The sequence below is a fragment of the Prinia subflava genome, chromosome 34 (assembly GCF_021018805.1).
Source record: "Prinia subflava isolate CZ2003 ecotype Zambia chromosome 34, Cam_Psub_1.2, whole genome shotgun sequence".
NCBI classification, from domain to species: Eukaryota; Metazoa; Chordata; class Aves; order Passeriformes; family Cisticolidae; genus Prinia; species Prinia subflava.
Window position 1 is genome coordinate 287236 of NC_086280.1, and position 19961 is coordinate 307196.

The window sequence follows — 19961 nt, forward strand, 5'->3', positions numbered from 1 at the left end:
TCCCCAGCGTGTCGTTGTGGCCGCCGGGCGATGCCGGAGCCTCCCCGGGGCACCGGGACCCTCCGCGGGGGTGTTGGGGCAGCGCCAGCAGCAGCAGGAGCAGCCCGGCCGCCCGCATGGCCCCGGGAACGAGGGGCGGGAGGGGACACACCGTGAGCCCCCCCGCGGCACCGGTGACACGCGGGACCGGGGGTGGCAGCGGGGGGGTGGCAGCGGGCACTGCTCCCGTGCTGTGAGGGGGGGCACGGCTGTCCCTGAGCCACAGCAACCCCAGACCCCTCCACAGCGAATGCACTGGGCACACTGGTTTTTACTGGTGCTGGCAGCGGGGCTCGCTGCAGGAACATGACAGGAACGGGGACAAACTCCAAGGAAATGGAGCCAAAGTGTCTCTGGCACCGGTCCAGCATGGGGGTGGGGACTCTGAGACCCCCCCGGGAGGGGCTGCTTCCCTCCTCAGCACAGCAGATCCCTCGGAGAATCCGGGATGTGAGCGGGAACGGGCCCTGCAGCATCCCTGGGACCCCGCAGCAGGCCAGGAGCTCCCTTTTGGGGTGACCCCTCTGTGGACGGGGCTCACTTGCTCTCTGTGCCCTGCCCAAGCTCCAGCGCCCTCCGGGCCATCTCCAAGGCCCCCTCCCGGGTCCGGTTCCCCCCGATGAAGCCGCTGGCATGGACGAAGATGCAGCCAGGAATTCCGGACAGCTCGGACAGTGCCTCATCCCTGAGCCCCCGCCAGGGCTCGGGCAGGGGAAGCCTGTGGGGGGACAGAGGGGTTGAGAGTGACCCCGGCCCGGGGGGGGGCAGCAGCAGGGCCAGGGGAGGGGTCTCACCGGCTCTGGAAGCTGTGGGGGGCTGTGGGGACGCTCTGCACCCGCCACTGCCCACCCCGGTCCGGGAACAGCACGAGCTGCAGCGGCCTGGGCAGGGCCAGCTCCCGCTCCAGCTGGAAGAGGTGCTCCTTCCAGGGACAGCCACCCTGGCTCAGCTCCAGGACCTGCCCGCTGGCGTCCACCTGTGGGGGGTACACGGCGGTGACCCCCAGAACCCCCCCAGGCTCAGCGGCCCCAAAAGCTCACAGTGCTCTCCTGCAGGAAGGCAGAGGCCGTACAGGATAGGGGGTGCAAAGGAGGTTTTTACTGAAGGGATTTGGCCTCCCCACGCCCCAGTTCTTCCCTCAAATTCCAGACTCCCCCCGGGCTGCCTCGGCCTTACCTCGAAGCGGTTCCGGACAGCCTCTTCCACCAGCGCCCGTGCGGGCAGCCAGGCCCGGTGGTAGAAGTCCAGCCGCTCCAGGAACTCGCTGCCCACCAGCTCCATGGCCCTCCTGAACCCTGCCTGGGGACACAGGGCTCAGCTGTGTCCCTGAGCAGGCTGTCCCTGGCTGGGCTGTCCCTGGGGGCTGTGCCCACCTCGGTGTCCTGGTCGGGGTCATTCCAGCGGGGGTTCAGGTGCCCCACGCGGGCGCTCAGTGTGGTGCTCAGCGCGTAGCGCGGCTCCCCCGGCGCCGGCGCGATCCCGTTGTCCATGGCATCGATCTCCTCCACAAAGTTTTCGTACAGCTGAGGACAGGGAGGGGGAACGTGATGAAGAGTGAGGGGGCAGTGGAGGGGGGTCAGGGGGAACAGCAGGGACAGAGAGGACAGTGAGGGGACAGCAGAGCTCAGACTGGCTGGAAGCCCATCGGCCACAGGAGCTGCCACAAACTGGTCCCCTTTCTCCACCGAGGCCAAGCCCCAGGCAGAACTGTGGCCGTGGCAGGGTGACAGACGCCCTGTCAGCCCTGTCACCCCTGTCACCTTGTCATAGAGCGCTGTGACCACAGGCCCGTCCTCGGGCTGACCCAGGAGCCCCGCGAGGATCTGAGAGCCGAAGTGACAATAGACGAGCCCGGCGCTGCTCAGCTTCGTGCTCCAGGGCTTGTCCGGCCGCAGGCTCCGCATGGACTCCGTGAAGGACCTGTGGGGCCACGCGGTCACCCCAGGGACCCCCGGAGCTGCCGCTGCCCGGGGGGGGGGTCTCACCTCTGGTGGTGGTCGTAGCGGTGCCGCCCCGGGTCGTACTCGCCCCCCACGTCCACCACCACGTCACAGCCGGCCAAGCGCTGCGGGTCCCGCGTCCGCACGATCTCTGCATCCTGCGGGGACACTGGGGTGAGGGTCCCCAGGGCCACCGGGGACCTCCCGGGAGCGGCTCCTGGTGACGAGGGACACCGGGGAGGGACCCTGAGGAGGGGGTGGGGGAGATCAGGGTGACCACCCGGTGGGACCGGAGACAGAAGGGCGGCCGCTGGATGAGCTCAAGTGTCCCCACGTGGGACTGAGAGAGGAGCGACCCTAAGGAAGACCCCGGGACCCGGCACCGCATGGGCGGGACCCCGAGCCGGGCGCGCTGCCGCTGCCACCGCCCGCGGGGCGCGGCGGGGCCGTACCCGGTAGCGCGGCAGGAGGCGCAGCAGGAAACAAGCCAGGGCCTCGTCGCAGTGGAAGGTGCCGTCGTGGGTGCCGATGCGGGCGGCGGGCTCGGGGTGCGGCCGCTTGTGTCCAGTGCCGGTTCCTGTCCCGGTTCCTGTCCCGCTGCCCGTGGCGGCCATGACCGCGAACCGGGCAGCGCGCGCGGCCCCGCGCATGGCGTGGGGAGACCACGCCCCCGTGAGACCACGCCCCTACGAGACCACGCCCCATACGAGACCACGCCCCCATGGACTCCAACTCCTCCCGCCAATTTCTCCCCGCGCTTGCCACGTTCAGCCCCGTCCCCCGCGAGTGCGCATGCGCGTGAGGCGGGGCCACGGTGCTCGTTGGGTGTGGCGGGCGCCCCCTGGCGGCCGGGACCGGGACCGGACAGAGGGACACCGGGACAGAGGGACACCGGGACAGAGGGACACCGGGACAGAGGGACACCGGGACAGAGGGACACCGGGACAGAGGGACACCGGGACAGAGGGACACCGGGACAGAGGGACACCGGGACAGGGGGACACCGGGACAGGGGGACACCGGGACAGGGGGACACCGGGACAGGGGGACACCGGGACAGGGGGACAGCTCCACCCGCCTCTGGGCCATATACACACGATCCTGCACAGCCCCCCTGGGGACCCAGGGATAGACACACGGGAATGGGTGGACGGACACACGAACCTGCGGCTGAGTTGATTTGCCCAAGCAGGAGTTTATTGGCCAGAGCCAGGGACCCTCCGGACACTGGGGACCCTCCGGTCATCGGTCATGGCCCGGGGGTCTGTGATGGCTCTTCCCAGGGGTCTGGATCTCCCCAGCTCCCAAATCCCCCTTCCACGGGTTTGCTCTGGGTGGGAACAAGGGCCTGGAGCTGCCTCCATATCATGGCAGGGGGAGGAAGCCAAGCTGGAACTGGGGCCCCTGTCCCATCCCTGGGGTCATCACTCCATCCCCCAGAGGGGTCCAGCTCCAAAGTGGGGGTGTCTCCTGGAGATCCCCCTGCTCCTCCATTCCCAGGGAGTACAAACAAAGCTCGTCCTGCTCTTCCCTTTGAGGGTCAAGGACAACATTTCCCCTCTCGGGGCTTTCTCAGCTGCCTCTGGCTCAGCCCAGTCTGGCAGCAGCAGCACACGGGATGCGTGGGAGCTGTGGGGACACTGCCCACGGCCCCTGCTGCCTGGGACTGGGGGTGTCCGAGCCCAGGGGTGCTGTGGGATTTCGGGGGGAGCGGGCATGGCCTGCACAGCGGCACCCTGAGTTCATCTCCCGGCACTTCCCCTTCCCAACACTTGGAAAAAGAAGGGATTCGAGGCAGCCCCGGCCCCAAAACCTCAACAGAGGGATGCGCCAGCTCACAGGGAAGCTGCTCCTGGACGGGGAAAAACCCGAGCAGCGATGCCAAACCCCGAGCCCCGCTCGGGCTCACTCCCCTGCTCCTCCCGGCACAACCGGGGCTGGCTTCTCCCTCATCCCGAGGCACCCAGGGCCGATTTGTGCGCGGGCCGGCCCTCAGGAGATCTCGTTGCCGAACACCTCGAGCACCAGCGGCGTGAGCTGCATGCTGTGCTCGGGCTGGAAGGACAGGCAGCGGTACTGCCGCGAGTGCTCCTCGTTCAGGCTGCGCAGGTCCGCCAGCTTCTGGATCATCTTGGCGTAGAGCAGGCGGCTGCCCGGGGGCGGGTGCCGGGCGCGGATGTAGCTCTGCAGCACCTCCGAGAGCCGCTCCTGCAGCGCCTCCACCCGCAGCGGCTCCCGCACGCCCGGCCGGTCTGCGGGGAGCGGCGGCGCTCAGGGGAGCCCCCCCTGCCACGTGGGCTGGGAGGGTTTGGGGGTGACCCTTTCCTGGGGTGATCCCTTCCCTTTCTGGGGGTGATCCCCTCCCTTTCTGGGGGTTGGGGTGATTCCCTCCCTGTCCTGGGTTTTGAGGTGATTCCCTCCCTTTCCAGGGGTTTGGAGTGATTCCCTCCCTTTCCGCGGGTGATTCCCTCCCTTTCCTGGGGTTTTGGGGTGATCCCCTCCCTGTCCTGGGGGTTTGGGGTGATTCCTTCCCTTTCTGGGGTTTGGGGTGATTCCCTCCCTGTCCTGGGGGTTGGGGTGATTCCCTCCCTTTCCAGGGGTTTGGAGTGATCCCCTCCCTGTCCTGGGGGTTTGGGGTGATTCCCTCCCTGTCCTGGGGGTTTGGGGTGATTCCCTCCCTGTCCTGGGGTTTGGGGTGATTCCCTCCCTTTCCGCGGGTGATCCCCTCCCTTTCCTGGGGGTTTGGGGTGATTCCCTCCCTTTCTGGGAATTTGGGGTGATCCCCTCCCTGTCCTGGGGGTTTGGGGTGATTCCCTCCCTTGTGTGTCTTTTTAGGGCCAGCCGTGCTCAGGGGTTTTTGGGGTTTTTGTTTGTTTGTTTGTTTGTTTCCCCTCCTTTTTGTGGCTTTTCTAGGATTTGGGGTTTTCCCCTCTCCCTTCTGAGGGTTTCTAGGATTTAGGGTGGGTTTGTCCCTACCTGGGGACAGGATGCAGATGGCCATGAGCAGCACGTGCTCCTCCTCGTGCAGGTTCAGCTTCTTCAGCCCCACCTGGAATTTCACCAGCGGCTCCAGCAGGTCCATGCTGTGCCCGGCTGTGGAGAGAACAGAAGGGCTCTGGAAAAGGCTCTTTCCCTTTGGAAAGGGATTTTTTTCCTCTAGAAGGGGATTTTTTTCCTCTAGAAGGGGATCTTTTTCCTCTAGAAGGAGATTTTTTTCCTCTAGAAGGAGATTTTTTTCCTCTAGAAGGGGATTTTTTTTCCTCTAGAAGGGGATTTTTTTTTCCTCTAGAAGGGGATTTTTTTGGACACATTGCACTGGCTCTGGGGACATTGAGGTGACACTGGAGACACCGAGGCGCCACTGCAGACCTTGAGGCACCACTTGTCACCCCCCAAGCCCCCAGAATTTGGGGCAGGACCCACCCACCCCCTTTCTCAGCCCAAAACCAGGTGCAGAGAGAAGGCCCAACAGGGGGAAAACCACGGGATTTCAGGATTTGGGGCAGGGATTCCCTCACCTTGGGTGACATCGCTGACCCTGTACTTGAAGTCGCTGCTGCCGCAGGTCCAGGACATGTCCTCGAGGGTGAAGGACTGGTTGGAGCGCAGCATGATCACCTCGATGGCGCTGCACTTGAGCAGCACGATCTGGTCCTCTGCAGACAGATCCCTGCAAGAGGATCTGCCCTGTGCACGGGGCTCGGGAGCTCAGGGGACAGAGGGGACACAGGACAGGGCCAGGAGGAGCTGCCACCCCCAGGGTGAGGCTCCCGCCCCAGAGATTCCTGCCCCAGGGGTTTCTTCAGGTGTGTTTTTGCCCCAAATCTTGGCATGAAGAGAACCTGAGGCCCCTCATGAGTCCCTCGAGTGCTGCAAGAGCTCCGGGTGTCTCCCCGATGGAATTTGGGTGCCCTTTCCAGGGTGTTGGGAGAAGAGGAGAACCCCAGGGAAGGGGAGTGACAGAAAACAGAGCTGGGAAGGAACCAGAGCTGAGGAATGGCTGGGGAGGGGAAACAGGGAAGGGTGTGAATGGCAGCGTGGAATTCCCTGGAGTGGGAAACGCTGGATTTGGAGTCCAAGGCCTCACCTGAATCCTGGGATCATCTTGGCGAAGCCGATGACCTTCTGGATGCTGTAGCTGACCAGGTCAGCCAGGTGTGGGAGCATGGAGAGCTGTGAGAACTCCAGGTTCATGGAGGAACTCTCATCCTGCTCCTCTGGCAGCACCAGGCCGGGAAACGGCGGCGGCTCCACGGAGTCTGCGCAGAGGGAAACGCTCTGAGGGGGGCTGGCACCTAAATGAGCCCCCATGGGACGTGAAAAGAGGCTCTGGAACGTAAAATTTGGGTGGAACTGCTGCATTGCTGCCCCTGTGACCTCTGGAGGGATGAGAGAAGGGAATCTGGTTTTGAGGCCAGGTTTTCCACAAGGTGTTGGGATTCAGGGCTGGTTTGGGATCCCAGTCTGGGAATGTGGGATGAGGATGAAGAGGAGCAGGGCAGACCCTCGTGGTGGGGTTAATTTGGCATAACCCCTCCCCACCCCAGGAATTCAGGGTTTGAGGGTCACTTCCAGCCCAAACCGAGTCCTGGGGTCCCTCCCTGGCTTCCCATCCCAGTTTGGGGCCAGGAGGAACTGGGGCACACCTGGGAATGTGCTGAAGGCCTCAGAGCTGAAGAGATCTGAGGAATCCTCCGAGGACAGGTCCTGGGTGAGCAGGGATGAGGATTTTGTGGCCCCCCTGCTGCTGGGGTGGCTCCTCACAGGAGGCTGGGGGAGAAAACAGAGAAAACTCCCTGAGGAGTGGGGCTGCCAGAAGGATTTGTGGATTTAGCAGGAGGAATTTGAGGTATAAAAGAGATTTTTGGGCCCAGTACCCGAAATTTGGTGAAGTCAGCGTAGGTGGGGTCGTAGGTTTTGCGATGGGCCTCAAGCAGGATGTCGATGACTTTCTGCTGCTCCTCTGAGAGTTTGGGTTTGAGGCTTTCCCTCAGTGCTTCCTCCTCCTTCCTCTTCAGGATCATCTCCCGCTTCCTCTGCACCTCCTCGTCTGTCAGGATGACTGGGAAGGAAAAAGGGGTGGAATTAGGGATTGGAACGACCCCTGGATGCCACACCCAGCCCCTGGAAAATCACTTTTTCCACCTGGAAAATCCCTTTTCCTCTCTACAGTTTCCTGCTGTGCCCAGGAGGTTTCAGGTGCTCTCAAGCAGGGCTCTGGGGGCACCGAGGCTGTGCCAGCCCTGCCCTGTGCCCACTCTGCTCCCTCCCAGTTTGCTCCGTGCTCTCAAATCCTGACCCCAAACCCTTGGGGCTGCTGGGTTCACCCAGCTCCGGCTCTCCCTAGCTGCCACCAGGGGTGTCCAGCACTATGTCAGGGCAGTTTTAACCTGGTTTTTAAGGTCAAGGCACAGCCAGACCTCCCCCGCCCTCAGGGTTGGGGATTTATGGCTTTTATTGGGGTGGTGGCGCTCGGCAGCGGCCAAAGGTTGGGCTCCACGCAAGGCTGGGCCTGTTTATTTAGGGAAAAGGAGTGGCCACGGGCAATTTGGGCTCAAATCTTCACTTTGTATCAACAACTCCAAACCCTAAGCAACCTCAGAGGGGCTGGAAGGGACAAAAAGCACCAGGGAGCTGCACAAATCTCTGGGGTCACAACTCCTGAGAGCACGGGCTGGGATAAATCCCTCTAAAACGAGGAGTTCCCTTTCCTCAGCCCTTTCTCCAGGGACTGGAGACTCCCCAGGGGCTGTTTCTGAATTCCCTGGGTGCAGGGATCCGATGCTGGGAGAGTCAAGGTGGAATTTAGGGCGAGAGGTCGGCAGGAGGAGCTCAAGGCGAGGAACCCTCGGCCTCCCCTGGTCCTTTGGCCAAGGGCAATTTTCCATTCTCCATTTTCCAGCCTTGCACAATCTCAGGGGGGCCTGGGACACCTCAGAAGGGGTTGAAAGGTCGCTCCCACCTCCACCATTGGCAGCTCTGTGGATGCCTGGGGAGGAAAATCAGGATTTTCCCATTCCCTCATCCCAGTTTTTATCATAAAAAGCATCAGAGCCACGTGAGCACCGCCTGCTCTGGGTCACCCGTCCCTGGCCCTGCACAAAGAGCAGGAGCTGTTAAAAATCTGTGGAGAAAGATTTTTAGGGATTATTAGGGAAGGATCCAATGGAGCCCAAACATCCCTGAGGGATGGATGTCAGCTCCAAGCAGCTGGAGGAAGGCAGGGAAGGGATAATGTCACCTTTTCTGGCTGCCCAACAAGTGGGAAAAGCCACATTTCCCACCCCTGACCCACGGGGTAAAGAAATGAGGAGGGGACAGGCCCTGCCCTCCCCAGAGTGACAATGGCAGAACTCCCAAATTCCTGGAGGGGGATTTTCCCTGCCTGCTTTCCCCCGGCCTGCCCTGTTTGACCCCTGACAGGCAGAAAAACAGGCAGAAAAATACAAATTTCTGCCCAGGTGGCAGCTCGGGCCTGGCGCCTCCTCCCTGCCGGGGCCTGCGCAGGGCCCAGCCTGGCCTTGGGCCACCAAATTTGGTCACCTGGGTCACCAAATCCTTCAGCTGGACAAACCCCAGGCCCAAACCCCAAATCCCAGGGCTGGGGAAGGGTCAGAGCCCAAACTGACCCCGCATGAGGCTCTGCCCCACTCCTCTTCCTCCTCTTCCCACAGCCCTGCATCCCACACCCTGTGGAAAACAAGGCCTCAAAATTTCCCCATTCCCCTTTTTCCATCTAAAAATAACCCAAACCCTTTGTCCTCCCTCATTTTTCCAGCAGCAAAGTCCATTTTTAGCTATTTGTAGCCTCTCTGGGTCAGTTTTGGTTAATCCAGGCAGGATTTGCTAACGGGGCTGTTTACACTTTAACTCCTGTGGGGGAAACGTGAAGAAAACCTGGAGAAACCCCCTGGAATTGCTGCCCAGGAACTTTCCAGCCTTCCCCGGGTAATTAATTGGTTGCTGGTGCAAATTAAAGTACTTCCCTCATTAGGGGCTCCTCAAAAACCAGGGACAGCTCCCTGGAATTTGGGGACAGCCAGTGTGGGGTGTGGTCTTTCCTTCCCTCATCAACCTGCCAATCCCAAAGAATAAAATCCAGGGATTTCCATCAGGATCTCTGTAAATTTAAGCCTTTTTTTTTTTTTCCCTGCAAACACCTCTAAATTCTGATTTTCTGGAGGCCCTGGGGTGACACCAGGCTCTGTTTGTGCCCTGTTTAGCACATCAGGGAAAGAGCCCTGCTTCCATATCCCCAATTTCCAGCTCCTTGGTCACAATCTCCCAGCAGAAAATGTTTGGTTGGAGCTCTCCAGGAGCACCCAGCTCCTCCCCAGCACCTTAATCACATTTTATTTTTAAAAGCCACTTATCTCTAAATACACCAGGAGAAAACAAACATTTGGGCCACATTTGTGTGTTTGGACTGGGCTTAAAAATCACTTTAATTCCCTCTGCTGTTGACTTAAGTCCCTGCTTTATCCCGCATGGAAAAAAGGCTCAGGGGAAAAAAAAAATCCCACAGGGAGAAGAGGAAAACCCAACCTGGCTCCATGGGGATGGAGAAGCTCATCCAGCTCTCCCTGTGGAAAATACTGGAAAAAAACAATTTGCAGAGCCATTGAGAGCCACGGAGCCCAATTTCCCTCAAAAAACCCAGGAAAATCCATGAGAAAACAACTCCTGGATGGAAAGGAATCATTAAACCAGCTCCTCTCAATCATTACCCGCTGCTTCCCCTGCCCTTTGCATCCCCCGGGATGGTCCCAGGGAAGGGACAGGCAGGGCCCTGGGGCATTCCCTCATTTTGCCATTCCCTCGTTCTGCCATTCCCTCGTTCTGCCATTCCCTCGTTCTGCCATTCCCTCGTTCTGCCATTCCCTCGTTCTGCCATTCCCTCATCCCACTTTTTATCATAAAAAAACCCATCAGAGCCACGTGAGCACCACCTGCTCTGCGCCACCCATCCCTGGCCCTGCACAAAGAGCAGGAGCTGTTAAAAATCTGTGGAGGAAGATTTTTAGGGATTATTAGGGAAGGATCCAAGGGAGCCCAAACATTCCTGAGGGATGGACGTCAGCTCCAAGCAGCTGGAGGAAGGCAGGGGGTCACTGCCAGGAGCTGGACACTCACATTCCTTCATCATGCCGATGTCCACGCAGCGCTTCAGCCGGCACGCCTGGCAGTGCCGCCGGTTGTCCTTGGTGATGTGGCAGTCCCCGTTGAAGGGACAGGTGAACATGGCCTTCCTCTTCATGCTCCTCCTGAAAAAGGGGCAAAAATCCCTTTTTGGGCTGAATTCTCTGTTTTGGCTGATGGGGCAAACAGCAGTTGAGCTGAGGGCTTCAGGCTCTGCTGGGAAAGGAAAATTTCCCACAGGGGAACATCCGAGGGATTCAGCCACAGATTTATCCTAAAATGGTTTTGGGGGAAATAACCTCAAACCCAGCTTGATCCCCCTCCACTAAACCAGGCTGCTCTAAGCCCAGCCCAGCCTACAGGTTTTAAGAAGGTTATTGTGTCTAAACAGGGATTTTTGAGGCCAGGAGCGTGGAAGAATTGCAGAGAAAACCCCCCCGGCAGCAAAATAAACCCGAGCTGGGGCCGTGTGGTTTAAACCCAGCCGCCCTAAGCCCGGCTCTGCTGGCAGAACTGGCCCGAGCACATTTTGGGTGTGCAGGGAGAGGAATTCTCGCTGCAGGACACAGAGAAAGGAGCCCGAAAATGACAGCCCTGAGCTGCAGCGAAACCACAGCATGGCCCGAGCAGAAATGGGAACGTGGAGCCCCCAGAACAAAGGGTCAGGGCCAAAATAACCCAGGGAAAAAGGGCCAGAGCCTTCCAGGACAAGGGGTCAGAGCCACAATCTTCCAAGGAATAATGGTCAGAGCTGGAATTTCCAAGGAAAAAGGGTCACGGCCTGAAATTTCCAAGGAAAAATGGTCAGAATCTTCCCAGGACAAAGGGTCAGAGCCAGGATTTCCAGGGAATAATGGTCAAAGTCAGAATTTCCCACGATAAAAGGTCAGAACCTTCCAGGACAAAAGGTCAGAGCCAAAATACTCCTGGGATAAAGGGTCAGAGCCAAAATACTCCTGGGATAAAGGGTCAAGGACAGAAACTTCCAAGGAAAAATGGTCAGAATCTTCCCAGGACAAAGGGTCGGAGCCAGAATTTCCCAGGAAAAAAGAGGTAGATGGGATCTTGGGAAGAAATTCCTCCCTATGAGGCCCTGAAATAGAACTCCCAGAAAAGCTGTGGCTGCCCCATCCCTGGAAGTGCCCGAGGTCAATATTTAGATTAAAAAAAAATGGGGTAAAAAATATCAAATCTGGGTAAAAAAATATTAAATGGGGTAAAATATTTCAAATATGTGTTAAAATATCAAATATGGGTAAGAAGATATTTTAAAATGGGTAAAAATCAAATCCGAGTAAAAATCTTCAAGATTTCCTCTGGCTGCAGCCCCAGGAATGAAAAGCTGATTTTAGAAAGGGAGATGTAAACAAAGCAGCTTCACTCTGCCTTTACCTGCCTGGAATTTGGGATTTTTGGGAATTCATCCTGGAAAAATGGATGGCAGGGCCCTGCTTTCCCCTGTTCCTCAAAATCTTTGGAATTTTGCTGTTCCAGTGGGGACAGACAATCCCAGCACTCGGAATTCAGCCCTGGACACCCCAAAATTCCCAGTTTTGGTGCACAAAAAGCTCCTTTTTTTCCACAAAAACCCAGAGAAAGGCTGGGAATGCACAAACAACGAGGCCTTGGAGCAAGGAGAAACATTCCCAGGGCTCGAGACAGGCCAAAATTCCAGGTTTGGAATGAAAATTGCTGCTTGGGTGGCTCCAGTGGCTCCCAGGGTGACACCGGAGCCGGGCTGGGCGGGAATTCCATGGAAACCTTCCTGAGCCACCCATTCCCAGGCGGATTTGGGATCCCAGGGGCTAAAAATAGAGAATTCCCAGCCTGGAATGAGGGAATTGTGTTGGGCAGTGGGGAGCGCTCCCAGGGGGGAGTGGGGATGGGGGCAGAATTCACAGGGTGACACAGAATTCCCAAGGGGGGACAGCAGAATTCCCTGGAAATGCTGGATTTCGGGAAGAGCTGGCCCAGGGGATCCCCTGCCCTTCCTCATCACCCAATCCCAGAGGTTTTTTGAGGACACTTTAGGGCTTTTTGGCTGGGAAAAAATCCAATTTATGACCCCCAAGGGAGCTTTCCCACACTCCTCCTTTTCCTGGAGTGCTGCAAGGCTCCCAGATCCATGAAAAACCCTGGAAAAAGAGGGGGGAAACCATCCCAAGGTTCCAAATGCACAAAAAAAAAAAAAAAAAAAAAAAAAAAAAAAAAAATTCAACAATTTCCCCTCCCTTAACCACGGGAATGTGGCACCGCCCAAAATTCCGACATCCCATGGGGTTCCCGTTGTGACTCCAGGTTTTTTTTGGGATGGGGGCGCACCTGAAGAAGCCCTTGCAGCCCTCGCAGGTCATGGCATTGAAGTGGAAGCCGGTGGCTCTGTCCCCGCAGACCCCGCAGATCCTGGGGACGCCCCGCTCGGAATCTCCGGCCGGATCCACCAGGGAGGTGCTGGAAGCGCCCGGATCCATGGCTGGGAGGGGGAAAAACACCCGGGATTCGTCACAAAAGTTCCCAGGAATTTTCAACATTCGAATTAATTTGATTAATTCGTTTAATCAGATTAAATCCCCATTTGATTTGGGGCAAAATCAGGAGTTTAGTACTAGAATTATCCCTAAAATTCAAGATTTTTCTTTGGACTCCCCCTGATTTGGGCAAGGAATTTTTATTCCCATTGGCTCTGGGCATTAAAACCACACAAAAAATTCAAGTTTTGGGATTCTGGAACGCCAGCAAAGCTCTGGGATTGGGAGAGGCTCAATTAACACCTCACTAATGAGGGAAAACAACCCCAAGGTTCCTTAAAAATTCCCATGCCTCTGGAATGATTTTCCTTTAAAAAATGAGAGAAAGAGTGGTTTTTTTCCCATTCCCAAATTCCAGCGGTGCCTTTAAATCCACTAAAGTCCATTAAATCCCATTAAAATCCCAATTAAATAACTCCCTCTTTTGGGGGATTGTTTTCTAGGGATTCCTGAGAGGGTTTTGAGTGGATTTTGGGATTCCTGAGTGGGATTTTGGGGCTTTCCCAGGAATTCCCTGGGACAACATTCCCAGCTCTCCTCTCCCACCATTTCCAACCAAAACCTGGATTTTCACCTTCATCCCTTTAATTTTTTTTGGAATTTTGCTTTCATTTGGATCCCTTCCTGTATTTTGTGAAGATCCCATGGGATCACATCCCTGAGCCAATGATCCCAAAGAAAGAATTCCCAAAACCCCATAGGAGCTGCTCCACTGGGACATTCCAGATAAATAAAAATCCAAGGAAAAACCAGGAGAGGGAAGGGGTGAAAGTTTCCCAACGGATTCAGAGCAAAGAGCAGGGACAGATCCAACGCCCTGGGAATTCCAGCTGGGAAAAACGAGCCTGGCAACTCCAGAGCTCCCAGCCCTGGCCCAGGAGGGAACACTGGGATGAGGAATTTGGGATCCACAGATCCCGGTTTTCCCTCTAGTCCATAAAAAATTGAGACTACTGCAGGTTAAACCCTTGGATTGCCATTCCCTGTGTTCCAAACACATCCCACTGCTCCTTTTAAATGGGAAAATCCAACTGAGCCGAGCTTTTCTGGGGATTTTCCACCAAAAAAGATCCCTTCAGCACCACTGTGGTCACTCCATGGAAAAGCTTTCCCCCCTTTCCAAGGAAAAACTCCAAAAAATCCAGGAATGGGAATTTTTTCCCTGCGGAGTCTTCCCTGGTGTCTCCCCAAACCCTTCCTGGATTTCATCCTCCCACCCCAAATCCTTCCCAATCCCTAATTCCAGGCTGTCCAAGGAATCCTTCCTCTCACATCCCCCAAAAAATCCAGGGAAGGCCGACAGGCAGAAGCTGGCCCTGCTTGTGGCAAATTCCGGAACTCCTCCAGAGCTTCTCCCTGGATTTCGAAATATTCCCAAACAGGTTCTGGCTCCGTCACCCTCCAGAGAGAGAGAGGCAACCACCCCGGGAAAACACAGTTCCCAGGAATTTTCAACATTTTTCTTTTTTTTTTAATCATCTCCAGCCTCTCTTGGGCTTTTTTTGCTCCAGAGGGAGCAAAATTCCAGCAAAATGATCCTGAAATCTGCCCCAAAAACAAGGATTGGGAGAGGAGCTGGAATCTGGGGAATTTCAACCTTAATTCCCTAGGTTGGAGCAAGGATTATCTGAAGTTGCTGGGACAGCACCCCTGGGAAGGTTTAGGATGGATTTTAGGGAAAATTCCTCATCCAGAGCATGGTCAGGCACTGGAAAAGCTTCCCAGTGACCACAGTGGTGCTGAAGGGATCTTTTTTGGTGGAAAATCCCCAGAAAAGCTCGGCTCAGCTGGATTTTCCCATTTAAAAGGAGCAGTGGGATGTGTTTGGAACACAGGGAATGGCAATCCAAGGGTTTAACCTGCAATAGTCTCAATTTTTTAGGGACTAGATGGAAAACTGGGATCTGTGGATCCCAAATTCCTCATCCCAGAGTTCCCTCCTGCTGGAGCCCAGCGAATTAATGGAAAATGCTCTCAGATATTTGTGTTTTTTTGTCCAAGGCAGGGCCAGGAATTGGACTGGATGATCCCAACTCGATTTTCCAGGATTCCAGCTCCTCCCTGCAAGGAAAAGTCCGGAATCCAAGGCCTTGGGATCCCACGTGGGATCGGAGCCTTTCCAGGCTGCAGCCCTGCCCCACCATAAATTCATTTCCCAACATTTCCGGTGGTTCAAGGCCAATTCCCAAACCCATTCCCAGCAGGAAAAACCCCAAGGATTTGGCTGAGGGGGATTTCTGGTGTGGGATGTCCAAAATCCACCCAAAATTCCCTCACAATATCCAGTGTGACAGGAGCTAAAGGCTCATCCCTGCATGGGATGCAAAATCTGAGCCTGGAAATGCCAAATTTTGGGCAAAAAGGGCCCAAAATTCAGTGTATCCTGGATTTCCTTCCAGCTGGAGCCTCCCAGTGAGATATTTCTGATTTTAGGTAGAAAAATCCCCCAATTTAAGTCATGTAATCTCTGATATTATCCCCAAACCAGGAATAATTGCAGCTCCAAGGCCTTCCCAAAAAACTCCTGTATCCTAAAAGCCTCCAGAGCCACCAATTCAACCCAGTGCCTGTTAAACCTTCCCAGAAATTGTCAATTTTCCTTGGAAAAGGAATTTTGTGTGGGATCACAGCCCCCTGTGCTGCTCAGAGACCCCAAAAGGGGCTCCAGACCCCAAACCAGGTGATGGGGAGGGTGGCAAGGAGAGGCTGGATCCCAAATGTTGGATTTTCCCACCTGTCCGGACAAGCCAGGAGGAAAATTCCAACTGATCCCAGCACGTGACGGGGCCTGGCCCTGCCCTGCTCCTTCCCTGGCAATTCTCCTGCTGCTGGAGCTGCTCAGAAATTGAGGGAAATTCTGTTTTTCCCCTTCCCCAGAGGAGCTCTGGCATTCCCAGTCCAGCTGGAGCAGGAATTACTCTTCCCAGCTCTTCCTGGGCTGCCAAAAGACCCCAAAATGACTTTTTTTTTTGTGCTGTGAGCCAAGCTCTGCCCTGGAGCTGCTCCCCCTCTTTCAAAGCACCCAAATTCCTCCTGGATTCAGGGGTCTGATCCCACCTCATCCTCTTCCCCACCAGCTTTGGGACACAACCATTCCCAGACATTTTGTCCCCAACTTCCCTGGTTGGAAATGCCAACCTGGGAGCAGCAGAAAGAGTTTTAGGAGCAGGGAAAAGAATTTCTCAGGAATTAAACAGCCCAAAAATCCCAGTTTTTGGGCCCTGTCCCACGCAGCGTCCCCAGGGCCACCCTGGGCAGCAGCAGGACACAAATCCAGCTTTTTCCCATGGAATTCTTGGAGCGTCCCAGCCCCTCAGGAAAGGATTGTGGAGCCCAGAACTCCCCCAGGCACAGAAATTGCACCGGAATTCCAGGAGAAAATGGGAAAAGACCAAAAAATTCCAGAAAAACTGCACTGGGGAGGGCTCTCCCTATGGAAAAATTCCCAAAGCAGAGGTGGAAGGGCAGCACCAGCCCCACACTGTGGAATAAAATCCTCTTTTTGTGCTGGAAACAGCCCCGGAAAGGTGCGGAGCCACACAAGTGATTCCCAGCTGCAGCCATTCCCAGGAAATCTGGGATTTGCTGTCCCCTCCTGGGGCCACCCAGGTGACCCAGGGGACACGTCCTGGTCTAAAAATAGAGCTGACTTGTCAGGCTGCTGAGCAGGGGATTTCTGGAGATGTGAGGGATTTTTTTGGGAGGAGGGATCAATTTTAGGGAGCTCTCTGAGGCAGCAGGGACAGGAGAGCCTAAATCCCTGTCCCTTCCCTGGAGGAAAAGAGACTTTTCATAGAAGGTCCCCCCTTGGAGCTGGAAAAGGAGCCTTTAGAGGCCCCAAATCCCTGTCCATTCCCTGTCCATGGGACGTGCCCGGTGGAAAAGGGAATTTTCATTCCCCAGAACCTCGACTTGCCCAAGGAAGGAGGAGGAGGAGTGGGAATGATGCAGCGGCCAGAGCTGTTGCAGCCTGGAATTGGGAAATTGGAACAGCAGCCACGCCTGGGGCATGGAGAAGGTGGGAAAACCCTCAGGAAACGGCTCAAACTTTTCCAGAAAAAAAAATCAGGAAGGCTTCATGTGCCAAAAATCCCCCTTTTCCACCCAGTCTGCCTCTGGGAAGGAGGAGTGTGCTCAGGAATGGCTCCAGGAAAGGAGGATCCCTCCCCAGTGTCACTGTCCCCCTGCCCAGGAGAACCTGGAGCGGTTCCTGGGATTCCTGGGAATGAGGAAACAGCTTTGGATGTGCAGCTAAAGGTTCCAGGTGTTGTTTTCCACTACTTTTATGGGTGAAAATTGTGAAATTGGAGCAGCAGCCACACCTGGAGCACAGAGAGGGTCGGAAAACCCTCAGGAAACAGCTCAAACTTTTCCAGAAAAACACTGGAAACGCCAAAAATCCCCTTTTTTTGGACCAAATCTGCCTCTAGCAAAACCCTCTGAGAAGCAGGAACACACTCAGGGAAGGAAGATCCCTCCCCAGAGTCACTGTCCCCTGCCCAGGAGAACCTGGAGCGGCCCCTGGGAATGAGAAAACAGCTTCGGATACCCGGATAAAAATTCCAGGTGTTGTTTTCCACCCTTTTTCCGTTTATTAGCGGTGAAAAAGAGCGAGGGTTGAGCTGATAAGGGCTGAGATAAGAGAAATGGGCCCGAGGAGGAGCTGAGTCAGCAGAGGCTGGAGATGAAGTGGCAGCACCGGGGGTGGCACCGGCAACATCCTGGCAGTGCCACCCTGGGCAGATTTTTGTTCCATTCACACCTTGGTTTTATCTTAATTTCCCGGGATTTTTGCTCCCCTTGCTTTCCCTCTATTTTCCCTGGATTTTTGCTCCTCTCACTTTCCCCATCAGCTCCCTGAATTTAATTTTTTTATTATTATTATTTTTAATTCCCAGAACTGTTTCCAATCCCATTCCTCTCCTTTTTAGGCCCCTATTTCCATCCCAGACCACTTCCAACCAAAATTTTCGCTCTCCCAATCCCTGACAATTCCAGAATTTCCCCTCAGGGAGCTCAGGCCAGGCTGGCCACAGGAGGTTAAAAATTATTCCCTGGACCAGGATTAGCCATTAAATGAGAAAAAAACCCTGGATTTTCCATTTATTCCTTCCTAAACACAGCGGGATTCAGTGAAACATCCTGCAGCGACAACCCTAAGCATTTTTTTACCTGGGAAAAATCTGATTTTTGGGATTTTTGTTATTGCTGGGACATCTCAGTCTTGATCTGGTCACACCCTGGAGATCTGGGGCAGACATCTCCCATCATCCTCATCATCATCTGCATCATCATATCCCAGATTTTCCTGGCTCCGGGATTCCAACCTCACCCTGGCATTTCCCCCCTTTATTTCACCCTATTTCCACCAGGTCCAGCCCAACCTCACAGCTTTTAAAACTTTATTCCCACCGTTTTTGCTCCCCCTTGCTTTCCCCATATTTCCCTGGATTTTTGCTCTCCTCAGACTTTGGGGTTTCACCATTTCCCTGGATTTCTCTCCATTCACCCTTGGTTTTAATCTTGATTTCCCTGGATTTTTCTCCTCTCACTACCCGTTTTCCCTAGATTTAATCTTAATATTCTGGGATTCTTGCTCCCCTTGATTTCCCCATCATTTCACTAAATTTTTCTTCTCTCCTCCCTCTGTTAAACCCCGGTGTTCCTGGGTTTAACCCCCATTTTTCCGGGATCTTTGCTCCACTCCCACCTCGCATTCCGCATCACCTCCCTGGATTTTTGCTGCCCTTGGTTTCCCCGGGTTTTTTCCCCCCTCTTCCCTGCATTTAACCGCAATTTCCCGGGATTTTCGTGTCCCGCCGTGGCCGCGGCTCCTTCCCCGAGCCGGAGGAAGATGAGTCACGGGCGGCTCCGGGGGAGGAGGAGACGCCGCAAAAACGTAGCTTCTCCCGAAAACCTCTTTCCGAGAAAGAAAACACAACTTTTCTCAAAGTTGCAGCCTTGAAAAGGAGACGAAGGAGCGGCTCAGCCGCCTCTGCCCAGCCGCAAACTGCCCCAAAAACTCTTTTGGGGTGCCCAGGGGAGGATCCCCCAGTTCCTGGTGCATAAAAATCCCCCCGTACCTTGATTTTCCTGGCGCTGGCACGGCTCAGGATCGCTCCAAAATATGGGAAGGCACTGGGGAATTAAAAAGGGGGGTGATTAATGCTGTGCCGGGGTGCTCAGCCCCCCAAAAAACCCCGAATTGGGACCTTGAACGTGGGTTTAAATGGGGCACCTAATTACGAGAGCAGCCAGAAACCGTAAAATCACCTTACAGGAAACTCCAAGGTCACATAAACACCCCCACAAACCCTAAACCCATCTTTAAAAAACCTTAAAATTCACATTAGCACCCCCACGGCTCCAGGAATTCCCCGGTTTCGAAGGGCCCCCAAAAAGGGGCAGCCGCCGAGGGGGGAGGACAGCGGTGCCTCACCGGGATGTGGAGACGCCCTGGACACCCCAAAACTCCCGGGTGAACTCTGGGGGTGGTGGGGTCTGAGACTGGCCAGTCCCAGGGCCCCCTAAAACCAGGAGGCACCTCTAGAACGGGACGGAGACGCCCCCAACCCTGAGGGGATCCTAATTTTGGCAGGGAAAGCCCCGGGAGCCCCCAGCCGAGGGGGACACGGGGGGCCAGGGCCTCTCACAGGGAACCCCAGACCCCTTGTGGGGCACCGCAGGCTCAGACACACACGAGACCCCCGAACCAGCACGGGAACACCGCGAGCCCAAACCAGGAAGCACCGCGGAGCCCCAACGCCCGCCCCACGCACCTCCTGCCGGCGGGGACACCCCGGGACTTCACCGTGCCCGGGTCCCACCACCCCCGGGGCTTCCCCACAGCTCCCGCACCCCGGATCCCGCGGGAAGAACCGCCCCCGGTTCGTCCGCAGTGGGCAGCCCCCGTGTCCCGGGGAGCGACAGAGTCACGGCGGGCTCTGAGAAGGGCTTGGCATAGCCCCAACGGTCCCGGTGTCCCCAATGGTCCCGGTGTCCCCAGCGTGCCCGGTGTCCCCAGCGGTCCCGGTGTCCCCAGCGGTCCCGGTGTCCCCCTCCCCGTACCTGAGCCCGGCCCCGCTGCCGCCCCCGCCCCGCCCGCTGCCGCCTTTTGAGGGGAACCGGCGCCCCCGGCCCCGCCCCCTCGCGCCCCGCCCCGCCAATGCCAGCGCGGCACCGCCTTGGCCCCGCCCACACGCGGCGTATAAGGGCAGAGATGGGCGGGGCCACACCGGAGGGGGCGGGGCGTGGAATTGCACGTGGGGAGCGCGGGGGCTTCCCTGGCGGACCCCGCTGACCACCGGCCCCGCTG

The 19961-nt window shown here is 56.4% G+C and overlaps 2 protein-coding genes across 4 annotated transcripts; both read right to left on the minus strand.

Moving 5' to 3' along the window:
- Window positions 1-333: 333 nt before the first annotated feature.
- Window positions 334-2657, minus strand: MYG1 (MYG1 exonuclease). Its single transcript, XM_063420966.1, has 7 exons — window positions 2432-2657; window positions 2025-2137; window positions 1800-1959; window positions 1413-1562; window positions 1216-1338; window positions 834-1015; window positions 334-757 (listed from the first exon to the last, which is right to left on the minus strand). Exons 1-7 carry the CDS (start codon window positions 2627-2629, stop codon window positions 577-579), a joined length of 1107 nt encoding a protein of 368 aa, XP_063277036.1. The 5' UTR covers window positions 2630-2657; the 3' UTR covers window positions 334-576.
- Window positions 2658-3154: 497 nt separating this feature from the next.
- Window positions 3155-19770, minus strand: VDR (vitamin D receptor). Of its 3 annotated transcripts, none has more exons than XM_063420990.1 (10): window positions 19715-19770; window positions 18730-18784; window positions 12441-12591; window positions 10113-10243; window positions 6857-7041; window positions 6626-6749; window positions 6067-6238; window positions 5498-5649; window positions 4956-5072; window positions 3155-4231 (listed from the first exon to the last, which is right to left on the minus strand). In XM_063420990.1, exons 3-10 carry the CDS (start codon window positions 12587-12589, stop codon window positions 3972-3974), a joined length of 1290 nt encoding a protein of 429 aa, XP_063277060.1. In that variant the 5' UTR covers window positions 12590-12591; window positions 18730-18784; window positions 19715-19770; the 3' UTR covers window positions 3155-3971. The 3 variants fall into 3 exon arrangements, with proteins under 3 accessions (XP_063277060.1, XP_063277061.1, XP_063277059.1); XM_063420991.1 differs by lacking the exon at window positions 19715-19770 and adding an exon at window positions 19505-19694; XM_063420989.1 differs by lacking the exon at window positions 19715-19770 and adding an exon at window positions 19426-19694.
- Window positions 19771-19961: the final 191 nt, after the last annotated feature.

Excerpts from the sequence above, each read along its gene's own strand:
- VDR (XM_063420990.1), bottom strand. The coding sequence starts at position 12,589 with ATGGATCCGGGCGCTTCCAGCACCTCCCTGGTGGATCCGGCCGGAGAT. Across the intron at positions 6,239-6,625 it reads GGCCTTCAGCACATTCCCAG|ACTCCGTGGAGCCGCCGCCG; the intron begins GTGTGCCCCAGT and ends CCCTCTGCGCAG. Across the intron at positions 5,650-6,066 it reads AAGATGATCCCAGGATTCAG|GGATCTGTCTGCAGAGGACC; the intron begins GTGAGGCCTTGG and ends ATCCTCTTGCAG.
- MYG1 (XM_063420966.1), bottom strand. The coding sequence starts at position 2,629 with ATGCGCGGGGCCGCGCGCGCTGCCCGGTTCGCGGTCATGGCCGCCACG. Across the intron at positions 2,138-2,431 it reads GCCTCCTGCCGCGCTACCGG|GATGCAGAGATCGTGCGGAC; the intron begins GTACGGCCCCGC and ends GTGTCCCCGCAG. Across the intron at positions 1,016-1,215 it reads CTGTCCGGAACCGCTTCGAG|GTGGACGCCAGCGGGCAGGT; the intron begins GTAAGGCCGAGG and ends TACCCCCCACAG.